Source organism: Mesocricetus auratus, unplaced genomic scaffold (assembly GCF_017639785.1).
Source record: "Mesocricetus auratus isolate SY011 unplaced genomic scaffold, BCM_Maur_2.0 Super-Scaffold_100008, whole genome shotgun sequence".
NCBI lineage: Eukaryota > Metazoa > Chordata > Mammalia > Rodentia > Cricetidae > Mesocricetus > Mesocricetus auratus.
In genome coordinates this window covers 81,020,279-81,039,386 of record NW_024429192.1, presented here as the reverse complement: position 1 = coordinate 81,039,386, position 19,108 = coordinate 81,020,279, and the positions used below count along the sequence as shown (strand labels likewise).

At 49.3% G+C, this 19,108-nt stretch overlaps 1 protein-coding gene across 2 annotated transcripts in view; it reads right to left on the bottom strand.

The window, feature by feature from the left end:
- Positions 1-10,550: 10,550 nt before the first annotated feature.
- The window catches only part of Wipi2 (WD repeat domain, phosphoinositide interacting 2), a 35,398-nt gene continuing 26,840 nt past the window's right edge, over positions 10,551-19,108 (bottom strand). For both annotated transcript variants that reach the window (XM_005079963.4, XM_040751279.1), the window contains exons 8-12: positions 17,076-17,183; positions 15,564-15,728; positions 14,501-14,608; positions 13,714-13,871; positions 10,551-13,119 (exon numbers count right to left, since the gene is read on the bottom strand). In XM_005079963.4, the coding sequence (XP_005080020.1) occupies positions 13,007-13,119; positions 13,714-13,871; positions 14,501-14,608; positions 15,564-15,728; positions 17,076-17,183 (652 nt within the window). In that variant the 3' untranslated portion in view covers positions 10,551-13,006. The remainder of the gene's footprint in view (positions 13,120-13,713; positions 13,872-14,500; positions 14,609-15,563; positions 15,729-17,075; positions 17,184-19,108) is intronic.

Here is a 19,108-nt window from a genome sequence, read left to right as displayed (position 1 = left end):
TATTTTGAGACAGGGACTCACATAGCCCAGGCTTGCCTTGAACTGACTTAGTAGTTCAAGCAAGCCCTGAACTTTGGGTTCCCCTGTCTCCACACCCCAAGTGTTGGTGTACAGGCATGGCTCCACGTGCTGCATTGAAATGAAGAACCACTGTTTTCCTGACTGGGTGTGAGCCCTGGTTTCAGGGTCATGGCAAGCTGGGTTTAGATCTTGGTAGTGGGTCTGTGAGCATAGTGGTCTTGGAATCTTGGGATGAGGCCGCATCTGGTCAGGGAAGGTCCTCAACAGGATGGCTGGTGACCACCTAAGAAGACAGGATAATAGGGACAGCAGAGAAGGCTCAGCAGGTAAAGGGTTTGTCATGCAAGTGTGAGGACCATTTGGATCTCCAGCACCTACATATGCTGGGTGGGTGTAGCGACCTACCTGGAAACCCAGTAAATGAAAAGCAGAAACAGGATCTCTGGAACATCCTGGTACCTGGCTAGCTAAATTGGTGAGCTCTGGATCCAAGCGAGAGGCCCTGCCTCAGTATGTAAGGTGCAGAGCGATGGAGGAATACATCAGCTTGGGGTCTCCACATGCAAGTGTACCTGAACAAAGTTGTGCCTCCACACAGGTGTGAATATATATATATATCACATATTCAAGCAAAAAAAAACCCAAAAAAAAAAACAAAAGACAGGACATGGATACACAGGGGGCGGCCATGTGGGATAAGAGGTAGAGATTATTTTGAGGTAGCTGTTGGTCAAAGAATGGCTGGAGTCCCCCGGAGTAAGAAGGAGCAAGCAGGACAAAACATAGACCTCTGCGCCTCTAGTGTGGACTAGCGGCCTCCAGAAAGGGAGAGTAAAAGTCTGTTGTTCAAGTCCAATTCATGGCTTGCCTTCCTTCCTTCCTTTCTTTCTAAAAAAATTACTTATTTTTATTTCATGTGTATTGGTGTTTTGCCTGAATGTATATCTGTTTGAGGGTGTTGGATTCCCTGGAACTGGACTTACAGAGTTGTGAGCTGCCATGTAGGTGCTGGGAATTGAACCCCGGGACTTCTGGAAGGGCATCCAGTGCTCTTTACCACTGAGCCATCTCTCCAGCCCCACCATGACTTTTTTTATGATCAACCCAGGACACTGACTGACCTAGCTTGTTGGTGGTGACAAAGCCCCCGTTTGTCACACTGGAATAGTGTGACAGTTACTTCTGTTATTGCTGTGACAAAATTCTCGAACAAAGCAACTCAAAGGAGGAAGGATTTATTTTGGCTCACAGTTTGAGGTACACAGTCCTTCATGGCTGCAGAAGCAGGAGGCAGCTGGTCACAGGGCATCCACAGTCAGGAAGCAGAGAGAGATGGATGCTGGTGCTCGGCTCACTTTCTCCTTTTTAGTCAGGACCCCAGCCTAGGGAATGGTGCTGCCCATATTTAGGGTGTGTCTTTCCACATCACTTTCTGGCAGTGTCCTCACAGATGTGCACAGAGATGTATCTCCCTAGAAGTCAGTCATATTGACAGATGAAGATGAACACCATAATCTAACACAGGTCCTGCATCCTTCAGTGCTATAAACTAGAATAAAACCTAAGGCTAAAGAGACGGCTCATCTGGTAAAGTGCTTGGTGCACAAACATGAAGACCTGAGTTTGATCCCCAGCACCCACACAGAAAAGCTGAATGGGCCGGGCGTTGGTGGTGCACGCCTTTGATCCCAGCACTTGGGAGGCAGAGGCAGGTGAATCTCTGTGAGTTCGAGGCCAGCCTGGTCTACAGAGTGAGTTCCAGGACAGGCTCCAACAATACAGAGAAATCCTGTATCAAAAAACAAACAAACCAACGAACAAACAAACAAAAAATGCTGAATGTGGGTGGCTCATGTTTGCAATCCCAGCAGCCAGAGAGAGGGAGACAGACAGAGAGATGCCTGGGGCTCACTGGCAAACCTAATCAGTGAGCCCCAGGTCCAATGAGAGACCGTGTCTCAGAAAAACAAGATGGGAGGGCTGGGGAGGTGACTCGGTGGGTAATAGTGCTTGCTCTACAATCACCATGTCTTGAATTTGAACCTTCACACCTTGTGAAAAGCTGGGCATTGCTGTGTGGGGAGAGGGGGCAGAGACAGTGGATTCTGAGAACTTGCTGACTAGCTAGCCTAGCCTTAATAATGGCTTCTGGTTCAGCGAGAGATCCTATCTCGAGCCAATAAGACGGAAGGGATAGAAAAAGCTATCTGATGTCCTTGTCTGAGCTCTGCATGTGTGCATTTGGGCGCAACCCCCCACATATGCATCACACACACACACACACACACACACACACACACACACACACACTGAGAATCAAGCTGCCTTCCTCTGAGTGTCTTGTGCAAAATTCTCCTCCTTCAGATACTCAAGCACCCACTGTGCAGACCCCGGTCCTGTGGGCCATCCCAGTCACTCAGGTACACAGTGGAGCCACCCAGGCTGGGACACAAAGGGCAGCCTCGCCACCCAGCCAGGATACATGTCTGCTGACAGGGAGAAGCGGGGGGGGGGCCCAAGGACTATAGGGTGGGTGGATGACTTAGGCTGACATCCAGACTAGCTTTTTTTTTTTTTTTTGACCACTCAGGGCCAGGTCTAGGCCACAGGGCTGCAGTCTGCCTGCTGTGCCATCAGTGACAAGCAGGTAGCTGTAGTCACAGCCGTTGTCTCCCAGGAGGGCCCTGCTAGGTGATGCTTAAGCAAATGATAAATTAGAGAAGACAGGTTTTTATCGACCTGCCCTTGGCCTTGCAGAGAGGAAATTGTCTGATTCTGTTGCCTGCTGGGGGGAGGAAGGAAGGGCCGGGTCTTGTACCGGGAGGGTCGTCTCCTAGGAGCTGCTACCATCATGACTGCCTGTGATGGCCTGCCAAGGTCATTGTCACAGGGGTTGGCCTCTCTGTCTCCACAGGGTTTGATCAGGGGTTCCAAGCTGTGTAACCAGAACTAAAGCAGTCTTGATTTCTTCACCATCTGAGAACTCTGGCCTTGGAGCCTCATCCAGGGGACAGAGAAGTCTCAGACATGCCCCCCCCCCAGACCCATGTCACATGCTTTTCTCGGGGTGATGTAAACAAATGTCTATTTACTCTGGGTAGAATGACAGCAACAGATTAAAGAAATCACTCCACCCAAGGGTAGGTAGCTTTTGAACTATGGAGTTTACTGGAGGCCTCCCAGGAGATCCTTCCCAGGAACCCAGATGAGGGGTTCCCCACAGAGGCATGGGTGAGGGGTTTCTTATGAGAGCCTGGGTGTTGGGCCCTACACAGTAGTGGGGGTATTGGGTCCCTCCCAGGAGCCAGGAGCACACAGTGCACATGTTCATATTTACTGTAGACACACGTGAATATATGAACCACACCAACAGCTCATGAAAACACACATGAGCCACACACCAGGCCCTCACGTGTATCCCCATGAGTGCTGCTTGTGTGCTGGAGTCCTCAGCCAGGCTTGTTCCGCATGGCTTTCCTGTCTCCGGCCATGGCCTTAGACATCCCAAGGGCACCCATACCCCACCGCTCCGCCTCCATCATTTCCAGGTCACCTACTTTTGTTTTGGGTTTTGGTTTTTATGTATGTATGTATGTATGTATGTATGTATGTATGTATGTATGTATTGAGATAGGGTCTCACGTAAGTCCAGACTGGTCTCAAACTTACTTAAGTAGTCAAAGATAACCTTGAATTTCTGATCCTCCTCTGCGTCTACTTCCTGAGTACGGGGATCTCACGCGTGTGCCTCACACCTGGCTTTAGGCCTTTTTGATCAATGCGTGCTTATTTGTTGGAGAACAGGTGGAGGCTGTGACTGTAAAATGTTTTCAGCTGGGTGGTGGCGCACGCCTTTAATCCCAGTGCTTGGGAGGCAGAGGCAGTCGGATCTCTGAGTTCAAGGTCAACCTGGTCTACAGAGTGAGTGCAGGACAGCCAGGACTACACAGAGAAACCCTGTCTCCAAGGGAAAAAATACTAATAAAAAAAACTTCCATCAATAATGCAGGGAGACCAGAAGCCACCGTGGAGGCCCATGTGGTTAGGAAATCAGTTTATGAATCTGCTTCTGACAGGAAAGTTAACCGGAAGATGCACATTGCAGTATTAACTCGTGTCTGCTCTGCTGATGGTGTTTCAGATAGTTATTTTTTAACCCTATCCCTGCTTTTTCTTAACCTCCAATCCCATTTTGATTTCTCCTCTTCTGGTCCCAGATGTGTTAGGCCAGGCTGGCCTTGAATTCACTACATAGCGGAGGATGACCTTAACCTGATCGTCCTGCTTCCATTTCCTGAGTGCTGAAATTCGAACCCAGGGTCCCATGCACGCTAGACAAACACTGTACCGGCTAAGCTACATTCACAGCTACATCTGCTCTTTTAAACAAGTAGTGCACTAACTTTGTTCAGCAGCCACCACCTCCACCTGTCCCAAGGTCCTTGCCCGACCTAGAAGAAAACCCTGAAGCCATTGGCACTTTTTTTGTCCCACCTGTCTATACTGGTGCCCACTGCCCGGTGGTTGCCTGTGCTAAGGACTTTGCTCTTCCAGAACCACAGAAAACACAGGCTTCGGCGCAATGTACAGTTTATCTGTTTTGTAGAATGTGTCAAAACTTCATTCTCTTTTTAAAGCTAAATAATATTTCATCACGTAGATGAACCTCATTTTCTGTGGCTGATCAATGCTGTAGAAACATTTGTGTATAAGCCCAAATTTGGTCCTGTTTCCTGTTCTCGCAGATACACACTCAGGAGTGGAATTGCTGAGTCTGGTGTGCAGTGCACAGGGAGAGCACTACAGCCTCAGCACCACCGTAGGTTATCACAAGGGTGGCAGGCTCTCCACAGCCTCTCCAGCATTTCCTGATAGTGTGCACTTGCTGATCACAGCCGTCTCACATGGTGGGAAGCACTGTCTACTAAAACCTCAAAGCCGACGCCCCCAAAAATCTGGGTGTGGGCTGGAGAGATGGCTTAGCAGGTAAAGGCACTTGCCAGGTCCCCCTAGTGGCCTGAGTTCCTACACAAAGTCGGAAGGAGACAATTGACCCTATGGAGTTATCCTCTGACCTTTACGTGTGCATGATGGCATGCAGGCTCACACACTTGTGAACATGAATGCACAGATACAATACACATTCATAAACACACACACACACATATCTGGACACAGTGTGTGTTTGAAATCCCAGTGCTCAGGAGGTAGAGACAGGCAGATGGTTGGAACTTGATGGTCAGCCTGCCTAGCCTAGTCAGCAAGGCCCAGGGCCCAGAGAAAGATTCTGCCCCAAACAAACAATCAAACAAACCCAAGGGTACTCTCTAGCCTCTATACGCATACATACATATATGCATCCATGCACACATATATGTAGCATAAACACTGTCTTAGCTAGGGTTTCTATTGCTGTGGTAAAACACCATGACCAAAAGCAAGATGGGAAGGAATGGCTTTATGTGGTTTACACTTCAGCATCACTGTTCATCACTGAAGGAAGTCAGGACAGGAACTCAAGCAGGGCAGAAACCTGGAGGCAGGAGCTGATGCAGAGGTCATGGAAGGGTGCTGCTTACTGGCTTGCTCTCCATGGCTTGCTCAATCTGCTTTCTTATAGAACCCAGGACCACCTGCCCAGGAATGGCACCACCCACCATGGGTTGGGCTCCCCCATCAACCACTAAGAAAATGCCCTATAGGCTTGCCTAAAGCCTAATTTTATGGAGGCATGTCTTTAACTGAGGTTCCCTCCTCTCTGATGACTTTAGCTTGTGTCAAGTTGACAAAGGAACTTTGGAGCTGAGAGGCTGGGCATAGTGGTACACACCTATAACCCCAGCACTCAGAAGAATACAGTGAGAAGCAGGAGGATTGCCACAAGTTTGAGGCCAGTCTACATAAAAAGTTCCAGAAAAGCTAGGGCTACATGGTGAAAGCCTGTCTCAAGAAACAAAAGCAGTCCAATGGAGTGACACAGGCCTTTAATCCCAGCACTGGTGAGGCAGAGGCAGAGGCAGGTGGATCTCTGTGAGTTCGAGGCCAGCCTCATTTACAGAGTGACTTCTAGGACAGCCAGGACTACACATAGGGAAACCAGGTCTTCAAAAATAAAACAAAAGAAAATCCAACTAAACAAAAAACCTTGCATTGTAGTCACTGACTAGCACATAAAATCTGGTGTATCCCCTATCTCCTCCAGATATTGTGGGTTTCAGAGATTTGGGACAGTGTTAGACTGGTGTGTTGGCACATATCTGCCATCCCAGCTACTCAGCTGGCACAGGCAGGAGGATTCAAAGTTCAAGGCCTAGTCTGATATGGTGGCACACACCTTTAATCCCAGCACTCAAGAGGCAGAGGCAGGCAGATTCCTGTGAGTTCCAGGTCAGCCTGGTCTACAGATTGAGTTCCCAATAAGTCAGGGTTATACAATGAGATCCTGTGTGACAAACAAAAACAGAAAGAAAGAAAGAAAGAAAGCAAGGAAGGAAGGAGTTTAAGACCTGCCTGAGCTACATAATGAGACCGTTTCAAAAATGACATTTTAAGCCATTGCCTTTAATCACATTTAAGCACATGCCTTTAATCCCAGCACTCAGAAAGCAGAGGCAAGTTCAAGACCAGCCTGGGCTACAAGGTGAGTTCCAGGACAGCCAGGGCTACATACATATAGAGACTCTGTCTTGGAAAACCAAAACAACAACAAAAACAGAAATGACAACAACAAAAGTTTTTAAAAGGTGTTGGACGTTGGGAGGTGGTCTCAGTTGCTCAGTTGGTGTTAGCCTGAATTCAGAGCCCCAGAACCTAAGTAAAAAGTCACAGTGTGCCTGTGCCTCTAGCAATGGGGGATGGGAGGCAGAGACAGCTAGCCTAGCCTGTGTGGTGAAGATCCAGGCCAGTAAGAGATTCTATCTCAAACAAAGGGTGGACGGTGCCTAAGCACCAACCTTAGTGGTTGTCCTCTGACCCCCGTATGTGTGCCATGCATGTGTGCACCAACACCTATCCACACACAGACAAACAAAAGAAATACATAAAAATGACACCAAGCAGCCCTGGGTTCAGTCCTCAGGATTACACAACAAACAGGCAAACTTACTCTTGCTTGCATGTGGGACAGTGTCACCTCCCATCTGTGGGACTCAGATCCCCAAAAGCTGAGGTTTACCCCAGAGATGAAAGGAAGGGGTAACCCCTTGAACTTGGAATTTTCAGACCAGCCCCCACTGAGGCTCCAGGAGTCTGTTTAGCTTCAAGGATGCCCCACCCTGGCCAGAGGACCCCTTATGAGCAATTCACTTAAGCCCCATAGACACAGGCAGTCATGAGACTTGTGCCACCTAGTGGCTGTGAGAACAGCAAGGCCAGTCCATTGTTCTTGAGAAAGTCTGACTTGGGGCTGTCTCCTGCAGTGTTTCTAGTGATTGTGGGTGATCCCTCTGACTTCAGGAGTCAGCCACAGCTAATAGGGAGGGCTGCCTGCACAAAACTTTGAAGGTGGGCTATAATGAGCACACATGTTCCCTAGCCTGGGATGTCTCTATTTCCAGATGTTAGTTTGTTTGTTTTTTATTTTTTGAGACAGGGTTTCTGTGTGTAGCTTTGTAGGCTAGGCTGACCTTGAACTCACAGGGATCTGCCTGCCTATGCCTCCTGAGTGCTGGGATTAAAGGTGTGTGCCACCACTGCCCGGCTACAATAGTGTGTTTGTAGTTATTCAAATTTTTATGATGTTTGTATGTGAATATGTCATAGCAGTGTGTTGAAGTCAGAGAGCAATGTTCATGACTTGATCCTTTTCTTTCTTTTTTTTTTTTTTTTTTTTTTTTTTTTTGGTTTTTATGAGACAGGGTTTCTCTGTATTGTTTTGGAGGCTGTCAGACCAGCCCAGCCTCGAACTCACAGAGATCGCCTGCTTCTTCCTCCCGAGTGCTGGGATTAAAGGCGTGCACCACCACCGCCCGGCAACTCTCCTTATTTCTTAACGTTTTGTTTAATGCCTGTTTTGTCTGTGTGCCACTTGCATGCAGTGCCCAAGGAAGTCAGAAGAGGGCATTGAATCCCCTGGAATGGAATTTAGTTTGCCACCATGTAGGGTGCTGGGAGTTGAAGCCCGGTCCTCTGCAAGACTGACAGATGCTCTAACCCACTAACCCCTCTCTCCAGCTTTAAAAACCTTATCTGTATACTCGTCTATGGAGCATACGCACACATGCGACCTACACAGGTGTGATCGTCACTCTACCATTTCTCCTATATGGGAGGCCATGTGGTGGACATGGATGAGCTCTGGAACACAGGTGGCTGCAAGACTTTGCTAGAACATCTGGGAGTGCATACACACAGGAAGTGTACTCCAATTTGAAGGCAATGGCTAGAGATCTTCAGTATTACTGCAGTCTCTTCCTGATTAGTTCAGGCGATCTGGGAAGCTTCCAGAGCCTTTAGTACTCTTCTTTTGATGGAAGCAAGGATGAACCCAGGGCCTCACACATGCAAGGCATGACCCTACCAGAGGTATATCCCAGTCTCTTCATATTCTCAATAAAGTGACTTTTGTGTTACACATGTCGGTGTGTGGGTCTGTGCAGGTGAGTGCAGGTGGCCTTGGGGTTCAAAAGATAATTCTGGATCCCTGCAAGTGGAGTTACAGGTGGTTGTGAGCTACCTGACATGAACAATGGAATCAAACTCTGGTCCTTAAGAGCAGCAACAGCCCTGAAGCACCGAGCCAGCTCTTGCCTCACCTTTCCATTTTGTGAGACGGGTTCACTGGGTTGTACAGGCAGGCTCTGGACTTTCAGTGCTGCCTCCAGCCTCCCAAGCACCTGACGTTACAGGTGTACACCCTAGGTCTAACTTATTATCGGCTTGCCTTTATAAACATGAGAGTGTGTGTGTGTGTGTGTGTACAGGCCATGGGACACACATGGTTGCCTGAGGACAACTTGCAGCAGTCACTTCTTTCCTGCCTTGTGGAAATTAATTAGGGACCAAATTCAAGTTGCCAGGCTTGCCTGCGTACAAAAGCATCTATTTGCTAAGCCGGCTCAATGGCCCTGGTTTGATTTTTGGAGACAGACCTTTAATACATTAGTCCACATTGGCCTTGATTTTTTAAAAAACATATTTTAAGCATATGACTGCTTGCTTGCATGCCTGCGTATCACATGTGTTAGATCCTCTGGGCCTTGAGTTACATACAGGTGGCTGAGAGCTGCCTGAAGTGGGTGCTCTTTTAACCAAGCCATCATCTCTCCAGCCCTGCTTTGCCTATTTTTTTGAGACAGGATTTTTTTTGAGTATAGGTATTAGTGCCTACAGATATGTGTATTGGTGCCAACAGAGGACTTCAGGTCCCCTGGAAGTGGGTTGCAGGCAGTTGTGAGTCACCATGGGATGCTGGGAACTGAACCTGGGTCCTCTAGAAAGGCAGAGTCATCATCTCCAGTCCACTGAGACAGCTCCCCGCACCTGCCCCAGACAGGGTTTGTCAGTGCAGAACAGGCTATCCTTGAACTCACAGAGATCCACCTTAAAGGTGTGTGTACTGCCACCACCTACTTAGACCAGGTCTTAATGCAGTCCAGATGGACATTTAACGCCCTGGCAGCTGAGGATCACTTCAAATGTCGGATCCTCCTGACTCCACCTCCCTAGTGTTGGCATCTTAGGCACGTACCACACCATCCAGCTCTGATACAGGGATTTGTAATCAGGGTGCACTTCTAACAGACTTCATCCCCCAGCAGACTTCCCACACAGGCCAGCACTGGCTTTGGATCAGCCCTCCTCACACTGGGGACACCACAGGACAGGAACCGGATGCCCAGAACAAGTGATCTGGCCACTTCCAGCGTGCCGAGGGCAGGAGTCAGTAGGACCACGCATCTTTATGTCAGCATCATGGTGAAAGCACAGCTGAGTGAGGTGGATGAGCTTGCTTGTGCCTGTAACCCTCAGCATGGGAGGCAGGGGCAGCCTGGGCTCAAGTTCGAGTGCAGCCTGGGCTACATTGTAAGATCATCTCAAAGACAACAGGAAGCACCACGGAGAGTGGAGCTGAGCAAAGAATCCATTTCTCATCTCAGCTGTGACCAAAATATTCTAGTCTTTTCCAAGCAGCCCACCTGCTGTCGAATCGTGTCTCCAAGTCAGATTGTGAGAATGCAGCTACTAAGCCCGACTTGGAATGGGTTGCAGCCCCGAAGCTCCAGGGTCCACAAGAGGGGCAGAATTGGGCAGCTCCAGGTGGAGGGAGCTCTATCTGACTGGACAGGGCATTTGCTGCAGGGGGATGGCAGCCCTGGGCCTCTGCAGCACATGGTCTATGCTTAATGTCCAGAAGAGGTGTCTCCACACTACCAGCCCCCAAGACAGACTACACCTATCTTCATACCAAGGAGCAAGACAGGCCAGGGCAGATGTCCACACACACCCTCCAGTGACAGTCTCCGTCTTCCACCTAGCTTTGTAAGCAGACAGCAGAGCTGAAGAAAAACCATGCACTTTACTCTGAGACGTTTCAGTTTTAGTGTTTATTGGAGTCCATTGCTGGCCAGGCCCAGTGCTGGGCTCCACTCAACACACCTCACAACAGCCCTGTGAGGTAGGGTTCTTCTTGTACATTCCAGCCTGAAGTCTCCAAGACCTGCCCCTAGCACACACCATTAGTGTAGGCAGGGCAAGGGACTCCAACTTTTGCTTTGTTTTAGAAAATACAAAAGCTTTGGTCCCAGTCCACACAAATCTTAGAAATTTGGGGAGTTTTAAACTCTCATTCCCCATTTTTTTTAAGTCATCATCATTTGGGTTTTTGAGACAGGTTCTCAATCTGCGGGCCAGGCTCACCCAGAACTATACAGTCTAGGCTGGCCTCAAACCCACAGCAATCCTCCTGCCTCCCTCTCCTGACTGCTGGGATTACAGGTGTACCTGATTCCAAAATTTTCTCTTAACTTTGGAAAATTAAAAAATGACCATTAGTGTGAGGCCTGGGGACCAGTAACCACTCAGTGTGAATTCTATTGATTCGGTCCCTTAATTGGCTCCCTCCACACTCTGCCTCAGGCGTGCAGAGGCCAGCAGAGACTGAGTCTGTCCAGCCTGTGAGACCACTGAGTGAGGGCAGAGAGCCCTGGACACTTTTCTGACCAAATCTTCAAGTGAGGAAACTGAGCCAAAAGGGAGAAACGAATTCCAACCTAGTTTTGGAACACTAACTTTCAAGAGAAGAAACCACAGCCACTGGAACTGAGCCCCAAACTCATACAGTGTTCAGGTTCAGCACACAACTCACACATTAATCCAGACATTCACTCTTTGGTTCCAGGAAACCCCAGCTCCCAGTCAACCCTGTGCACTCCCCGGCTCTTCTGGTCAGTGTCTCCCTGGCTGTGCCTGGTCCTGCGAAGACCTGCTCTATTTTCCCAGAAGCACCCACTGTGCCAGATCACAGGGCTGGGGTCCCGTGTTCTTAGGGTCCATGATAGTCACAGTTTAAAGTTCAGCACCCCCATCTTCACCCCTGCCTTATAAAATGTACATAGTTGGCTACTCAGATACTCCAGGGCACAGGTACAGCCAGCAGCCAGATCTAGCTGTGGGCACCCTCATGCCCCACCCATTCCATCAGCCACCCTGGGAGCAGCAAGAGAGGGGGACACAAGCAGGTCTGACTAGCCACTGGCACTCTACCTTCAAAACCCCACTGCTAGGATCTGTGTTTAGAATGCAGATCTTCTGAGGACCTGAACTCTTCATTCTGTAGAGCTGAGAAAGGAGACAGGCATAGCTGTAATCCAAGCTCTCAGGAACTTGAGGCAAGGAGACTGCTCTAAGTTTGAGGCCAGCATGGACCATATATAGTTAGTGAGTTCCAGGGCAGCCTGGGCTATAATGTGAATCTGTACTTCTCCCCAAGCCACCAAAAAGTCAAAGGCAAACAGAAGTGAGGGCAGCCCTGAAATCTGACATCACTTCCTTGCACTTAAAGACCTATATAGAAAAGGCACATCACCCCGGGGGAGGGAGCCTGTCTCCCTGGGGCCTCTCTACCCGTCCCCACTAACTCTGAGGAAGGGAGAGGGGCCTGTGGCAGACACTCCAGCTCCAGTCCCCTGACTGATGTCTGACATAGCATCTTACACTCTGCTTTCTTGGGCATGGGAGTAGCTACAGACTCTCCTTTAAAAACAAAACAAAACAAAAAACCCCAAGTCACAGTTATTGGATGGGGACAGTAGGAGACAGACAGAGCATTTAATGACACAGACAAGATTGCCTTCCTTGGCTCTGGCACACTGCCAAGTTCACCTGCCAGAAGAGAAGGCACAGAACAGAAACGGCTTCTCTCTCTCAAGATCCCCATGGAGAGCAAAGACCGCAAACGACAAGCCCCCATGGGGAAGCTAGTCCCAGAAGGATCCAATCTGGAAACAGTGGAATAAATGGAGGGAAAGTGGTCCAGGAGGGGCTGTAGGACAAGAGGGCTCCCACAGGCTACTGCCCACTGACTCCCTGGCTGGTCTCAGAGGGCTGACGGCCCTGTCCCTACAATCACTGCACATGGAGCCTTCTTCATCTGTGCCCTGCCGTGAGACCCGATGACTGGGGGTTGCTATGGAGTGACCACTCGCTCTCCTATGCTGGCTTGGCACATCACACATGCAAAGCAAGGAGACTCCAAGACTTCAAACAGTTAACTTTGGCAAAAAAAAAAAAAAAAAAAAAAAAGGAAAGAAAAAAATTAAAAAGTAATGAGAGGAAATAAAAAGCTAAAATTCATAAGCAGGACTGAAGTCACTGAATTGAAAACAGTGTATTTTCAACAGTATAGATAGACTAGAACTACGATCTCTTTGTTTCAAAGTCTCTGCCATCCTCTCCCTCAATTCAGGTCAAAGTTCATAGCAGCAATGCACAAGTCCTCTGCCAGGCCAGTGTTCTCTGCATCCGGGCCAGAGTTCACAGGTCAGGATCAGTCAGTCCGGAGAATCATGGGAGGATGTTCACTGTCTTCGTCTAGGCGCAGGGCACTGGCTTCATCCTCCAGGCACGCACCCCCCACAGCACCCAGGTCATCTGTGTAGGCTGTAAAGAGATGAGAGTGCTGTTCTCACGGAGCTGGCTCAGCCATGAGCAACGACCACACTAAGACCTTCCCAACCTGGTCAGAAGTCACAGTGAGGCTGCCACAGCCGCGGGCAGAGACAAATGATGGCACACATTTCCCAGCATGCAACAGCACAGCACAAACCCTCTAAATAGTGGTAACTCAATGCACAGGACCAAGGCGACCTTAAGGGACTCTAGCTGGAGACACACAGTCATGTGCTATAGCTGAGGGGCTGCTCTATAATATGGGAACTAGCACAACTGCTCATGCAAGCAAACCCTTTGAGTTTAGGGAAAGTCAGCCACAGGGATGGAGAGGGCCACGCCTGAGTGACCTCAAATGTCAGCACTAGTGGCCTCTGCCCATGATGCATAGCAGGACAAGCTACTCACAGAGAAGGTGACATGCTGGGTGAGCTCACACATAGCCAAACTCAGTGGCCACAAAATGAAGCATATAAATTCACTTCCATAAGCCTTGGAAGGAAGCTCTGTCCCATGGCTCAGTTGAAAGCAGCAACTCCAGTGACAACACAGTATGGAAGATCCTGGAAGTTGTCTCTCAATTACCTTCTAAGTTGGCGTCCTGTCCTTTACCAAGTCTTGTTGGGGATGAGGGCACATAGGCACCTTTGGCAGCTGCTGCGCCATACGTCTGTGTTACTAAGGGGCAGTCGTGAGATGCAGAGTCTACAATTTCACTGGTCGTCTCCATACTGCCATCAAGCCTGGAGACGTAAACCAATGGGGTCAGACTCACTGTTCAAGCTGGGTGTGCTGGTTCATTTTCAAAGTCCCAGCACTTGTAGGTTGAGGTAGGAGGATTTCCTTCAGTTTGAGGTTGCAGAGCAGGACCTATCTCAAACAAGTGTTCCAGAAGGACAGATGGGCATAGTATGTACAGCACATCCGGGTCAAGGAGAGAGTGCCACAGCCGTCTGCTCCCACCTGATAGAACACGCCCACCAACAAACACCAAGAATCTGCTCCCTGGGATTTCTACAGTGACTTTAACACAGGAAGTCTAATAAAGTCACTCACATCTCAATCACCCCACTTGCATCGTAAGGTGAGATGGTAGGCTCCTTCCTGTGAGGGCACCTTACTGGAAAACCCTGAGCCTCACCCTCAGCAAGGGCCTGGGTGCCACCCAATCATCATACCCTTAGCATCATTGCCTCAGGTACCTTTCCTCCTGCCAGCAGAAGAAAGTAGAGGCTCTTAGCATCAGAAAAGTGAGTTTCAGTGGGGAGATGACGCTTGCCAATGACACAGGCTAGCACATCGGCCCTAAGGGATGGAAGCACAGACCTACCCCATGCCCACAGCTGCAGACTGCCACGCAGAGCAGCCTCACCTGTGCTGACGCATCAGGGCACACTCGCCACCTTCCTGCGGGTCCAGGTTGTACATGTACAAATAGCCGTCTGATGCTCCTACCAGCAACCGAGGGATCTTCTGAATTCTAAAGAAAAGCAGCCATAGTTTAGAAAGAAGACATCCAACTAAAGGCATCCAACTAAAGCTACACCTCAGCAGGGCTAGGAAGAAACCTGCCAGTGCACTAGATGAAGACGGCACCTGGGGCTCCTCAGCGTCAAGTTGGCAAAGTCAAGGGTGGCTTGGGTGTGAGCACACACTGATTCCCAAAGAGCACATGGTACAACAGGGTAGCTGTCAGTATCTTGGGTCACTAAGGGAGGGTATTTTCCCTTTCTTTCCTGTGTGTGTATATACATGTACTCATCTATACATGTATGTAGGGAAGTAAGACGAGGGTGTGAGATGTCCTGCTCTACCACTCTGGGCTTTATTCCACTGAACTGGGTGTAGGCTGGCAACAAGTCCCAGTGACCACTGTCTCTGCCTCCCTTGTGCTGGAACAGGTGCACGAGGTCACACCTGGCTCCTATATGGAGGACAGAGCTGATGCCCACTGAGTACCTCCCAGGCCGAGGTTGGTCGTGTCCATGAGCTTTTTCATACTTGCGGGGCTTGCTCTAGCAGAGCATTAAATTGCAGTCTTTTAGCTATTCAAGCCAGAGCTGTGGGGTCACCCATCTTACAGATACGCTTTCCAGTGCTCCATCCATGCCTGACAATCCCAACTGCACAAACAGGATCTGTGTGCTCCTGGACGCAGTCACTAAATAGTGTCAATTTCCTATTGTCTGACTTACTGTTTCCCATCAACACAAACACCCTGCAAAACGCAAAGGATGTTCTGTGGTGAGAATTTCAGAAGACACGAAGGTACTGGGCCCGGAGATCGTCCTGCTAGAAGTAGTACCTGATGGCATCCAGGCTTGGGCAGGGTCACACACACACCTCTGCAACCTGGCAACAAGCACCGTGGCTCTGCTCCCTGGCCCTGATGTGCACTGGGAAAAGGTGGGGCCATAGGCTCAGTCTGTACTCACGTTGTTAACGAACAGATGTTTTTATGGCCACAGAATGGTAGGCGGACCGTGGCAAAGGCCCTGCCCTGGTTGAACATTTCTGTCACTTGTGAGGGCAGGTAGCTAGTAGATGCCATGAGCACCTTCCCGAAGTAACCGGTCCAGGTGGTGGGCTCTTCTGGAGGTCTGGAAGGAAGCAGCAGACAGGTGAGGCTGGATCCTCACTGAGAACTTCAGAGCCAGCCCCAGACCCATTGATCAAGCCTCCACACTTCACAAAGAACAGCCGCACAGAGCACAGAGCATCCTGTTTCTTCCCTGGCCAGCTGCTGTGGCTGTGACAGGGTTATACCAGGGCAGATTCTGGAGCAGCAGCTCCAAAAACCCTCAGCACACACCCCAGACTCACGCAAGCTCCTGCCATGTTTCTTTAGCATGTGCACTCGTGATTATAATGTGGTCAGGACTACTTGTGGGTGCTGGGGGTCGCACTCAGGGTGTCTTGCTGGCAGCCGTATAGCCCTCTGTTGTATATCTTGTACATGTTTTTAACAACAGACACTTTGGGTGGAACATGAGCTCCCATCAATACTGGAGCCCCAGTGGGATGGAAGCACTCACTTTGATGACCTGTGACAGTCATTCCAGATGCCCCAGTGCAGAGGGTGTGGAGTGGGGACACATGGGCACCGATCAGAAGACAACCTTGGGACCCTGACTCATGCTGAAGCTGGGCTTGGTGGTGCCGTGCCCATGCTACAGCCAGACCAAGTCTGCACGCAGAAACAGTGCCGCAGAGCACAGTGGCTCTGTGCCATGCTTTTCTAGTGAATGTGGACAGTTTGCAATTTTGTGTACTTTTTTATATTTTTAAATACTTTTATTTAAAGGTTTTTACTTATTATGTATACAGTATTCTGTTTGCATGTATGTCTGTAGGCCAGAAGAGGGTGCCAGATCTGATTATAGATGATTACCAGTTATGCTGGGAATTGAACTCAGGATCTCCAGAAGAGCAGCAGCCAATACTCTTAACCAGAGACATTTTTCCAGTCCTTTATGTTTTTAAATTAATTAAAAAATTTATTATGTGTGCGTGCACATGCTCGTGTAAGCTTGTGGAGGCCAGAGGACAACGTACACGGGTATATTCTCTCTTCCCACCACTCGGTTCTCAGGGATGGAACTCATGTTGTCAGGCTTACACCTTTACCCACCGAGCCATCTCATCAACACGGCTAGCACAGCGGAAGCACATCCCCGTAACACTGCCGACACCCTAGGCTTGATCCTCAGTGCCTCCCACTCTCAATGAGCCACACTAGAAAAGCTTGTTTTTTAGCTGAGCAGTGGTGTCACGCTCCTTTAATCCCACACTCAAGAAGTAGAGGCTGGTAGATCTCTGAGTTTGAGGCCAGCCAGGTCTACAGAAGGACTTTCAGGACACCTAGGACTACACAGAGAAATCCTGTCTTGAAAAACAAACAAACAAACAAACAAACAAAAAAAGACAAACTTGTTTTTGCAACTCACTTTTCCCTCACGGCCTCGAGTTTGAAGATGTGCACAGTTTCTGTGTTGCTGGATGCAGAGAGGAACATGCCGTCCATGCTGAAGGCCAGGGAGCAGATGCTCACACACCTGAGGAACAGGGGCTGTGTGAGAGAGGGCCCAGATACATCCCCACAGAACACACTAGCAGCAGTTGGGGATGGGGGCACAGCAGTGCCTTCCCAGGGACTTGTAACTGAGGCCACAGAGGAGACACACTTGTCAGAGACACACTTGGTCCTAAAGACTTTTCTGTTCTTCTTGGCTGCCTCCTCAAGACAAAGGAACTTGCTTGTGATAAAACCAGTAAGAATAATTCTTTTATTGCTTTTTGAGACAGAGTCTTATTGTGTAATCCTGGCCAACCTGGCTTTGAAATTGTAATCATTCAAGCAAGGCAACGTGACCCATGCCTTTAATTCCAGCACTTGGGAGGCAGAGGCAGGTGGATCTCTTTGAGTTCGAGGCTAGCCTGGTCTACAAATCGAGTTCCAGGACAGCCAGAGCTACACAGAGAACCCCTGTCTGGGGTGGGGTGGGGGGATGAAGAAGCAGTCATTCTCCTGCCTCTGCCTCCCAAGTGGGCTCAGATTATCCCACTTCCCTCTGCACCCTTTTGAGGCAGAGTCTCACTATGTAGCCCTGGTATCCTTGAACTCACAGAGATCCTCCAGTCTCTGCCTGTTACTGGGACAAAAGGTATGAGCCACCACACCCAGGTGAGAAAAATTCTTCACCAAATGCACAACAAATAACCAAGTCTGTGTAGCTGTATGGAACCAGTTTTAGGTGGATGTAGTGGTGTGAATAGGAATGGCCCTCAAAGACTCATGTGTTTGAATGCTTGACCCATAGGGAGTGGCACTATTGAGGGGTGTGGCCTTGTGGGAGGAAGCATGTCATTGTGGAGGCAGGCTTTGAGGTCTCACATGCTTAAGGTACGCCTAGTGTGTGTGGTAGTCTCCTGCTGCCTGCAGGTCAAGATGTAGAACTCTCAGCTCCTTCTCCAGTACGCCTGTAACACCTCCACACTTCCCGTCATGACAATGGACAACCTCTGAACTGTGTAAGCCAGCCCCAACTAAATGTTTTCCTTTGTAAGAGTTGTTGTGGGGCTGGGCAGTGGTGGTGAACGCCTTTAATCCCAGCACTCAGGAGGCAGAGGCAGGCGGATCTCTGTGACTTCGAGACCAGCCTGGTCTACAGAGCTAGTTCCAGGACAGGCTCTAAAGCCACAGAGAAACCCTGCCTTGAAAAACCAAAAAAAGAAAAAAAAAAAAAAAAAAAAAAAGAGAGAGTTGTGGTCATGGAGTCTCTTCACAGCAACAGAACACTACGATAGTGGATTAGGACACAACAGTAGTGACTGACCACGAAGGTCTGTCAGCAGTGCTGGAGATGTTTTAGGGCAAGCCCCAGAACATGCCTCCAAGGTCACTAAACGTTCCACAGCCTAAACACACAAATTTCCCCTAACAAGGTAGGTTGTTAGTACTTCCAGCGTGTTCCCACCAGCCCTATATTGATGGAGTGCATGCAGCAAGTGGCACATTCTGGGTTGCTGTCTGAGTTGAGTGCCTGCCACATGTCCACTCAGCAGCACACACAGATGGCATTATTAGGAAGGATGTGGGGTACAATGAGGGTATAGAACAGAAAGGCTCCTGGCAGACACTGACACAAACATGACACCACACAGGAGAACCATCGAGGTGTGACAGGAGAAAGACAAAGATGCAATCCCTGAAGCAGACTGCAGCATCTGGCCTGTGACTTTTCTCCTGAAGCAAACGTTGAGACAGAGCCTTACTGTACAGTTCAGGCTAGGTAAGCCTGCTACACAGTCCTCCAGTCTCCCCAGTGCTGGGATTACAGGTGTGGTTGTGGAAAGGGGACACTGAGACATGTCTACAGTATCTCTGAGGAGAAGAAAAGGGCAGTGGCAACAGACAGTGGCAAATCCTCCAGAGAGGACAGTCAAGCATCCCTAAACATTCCTCAGAATTCACAATGCA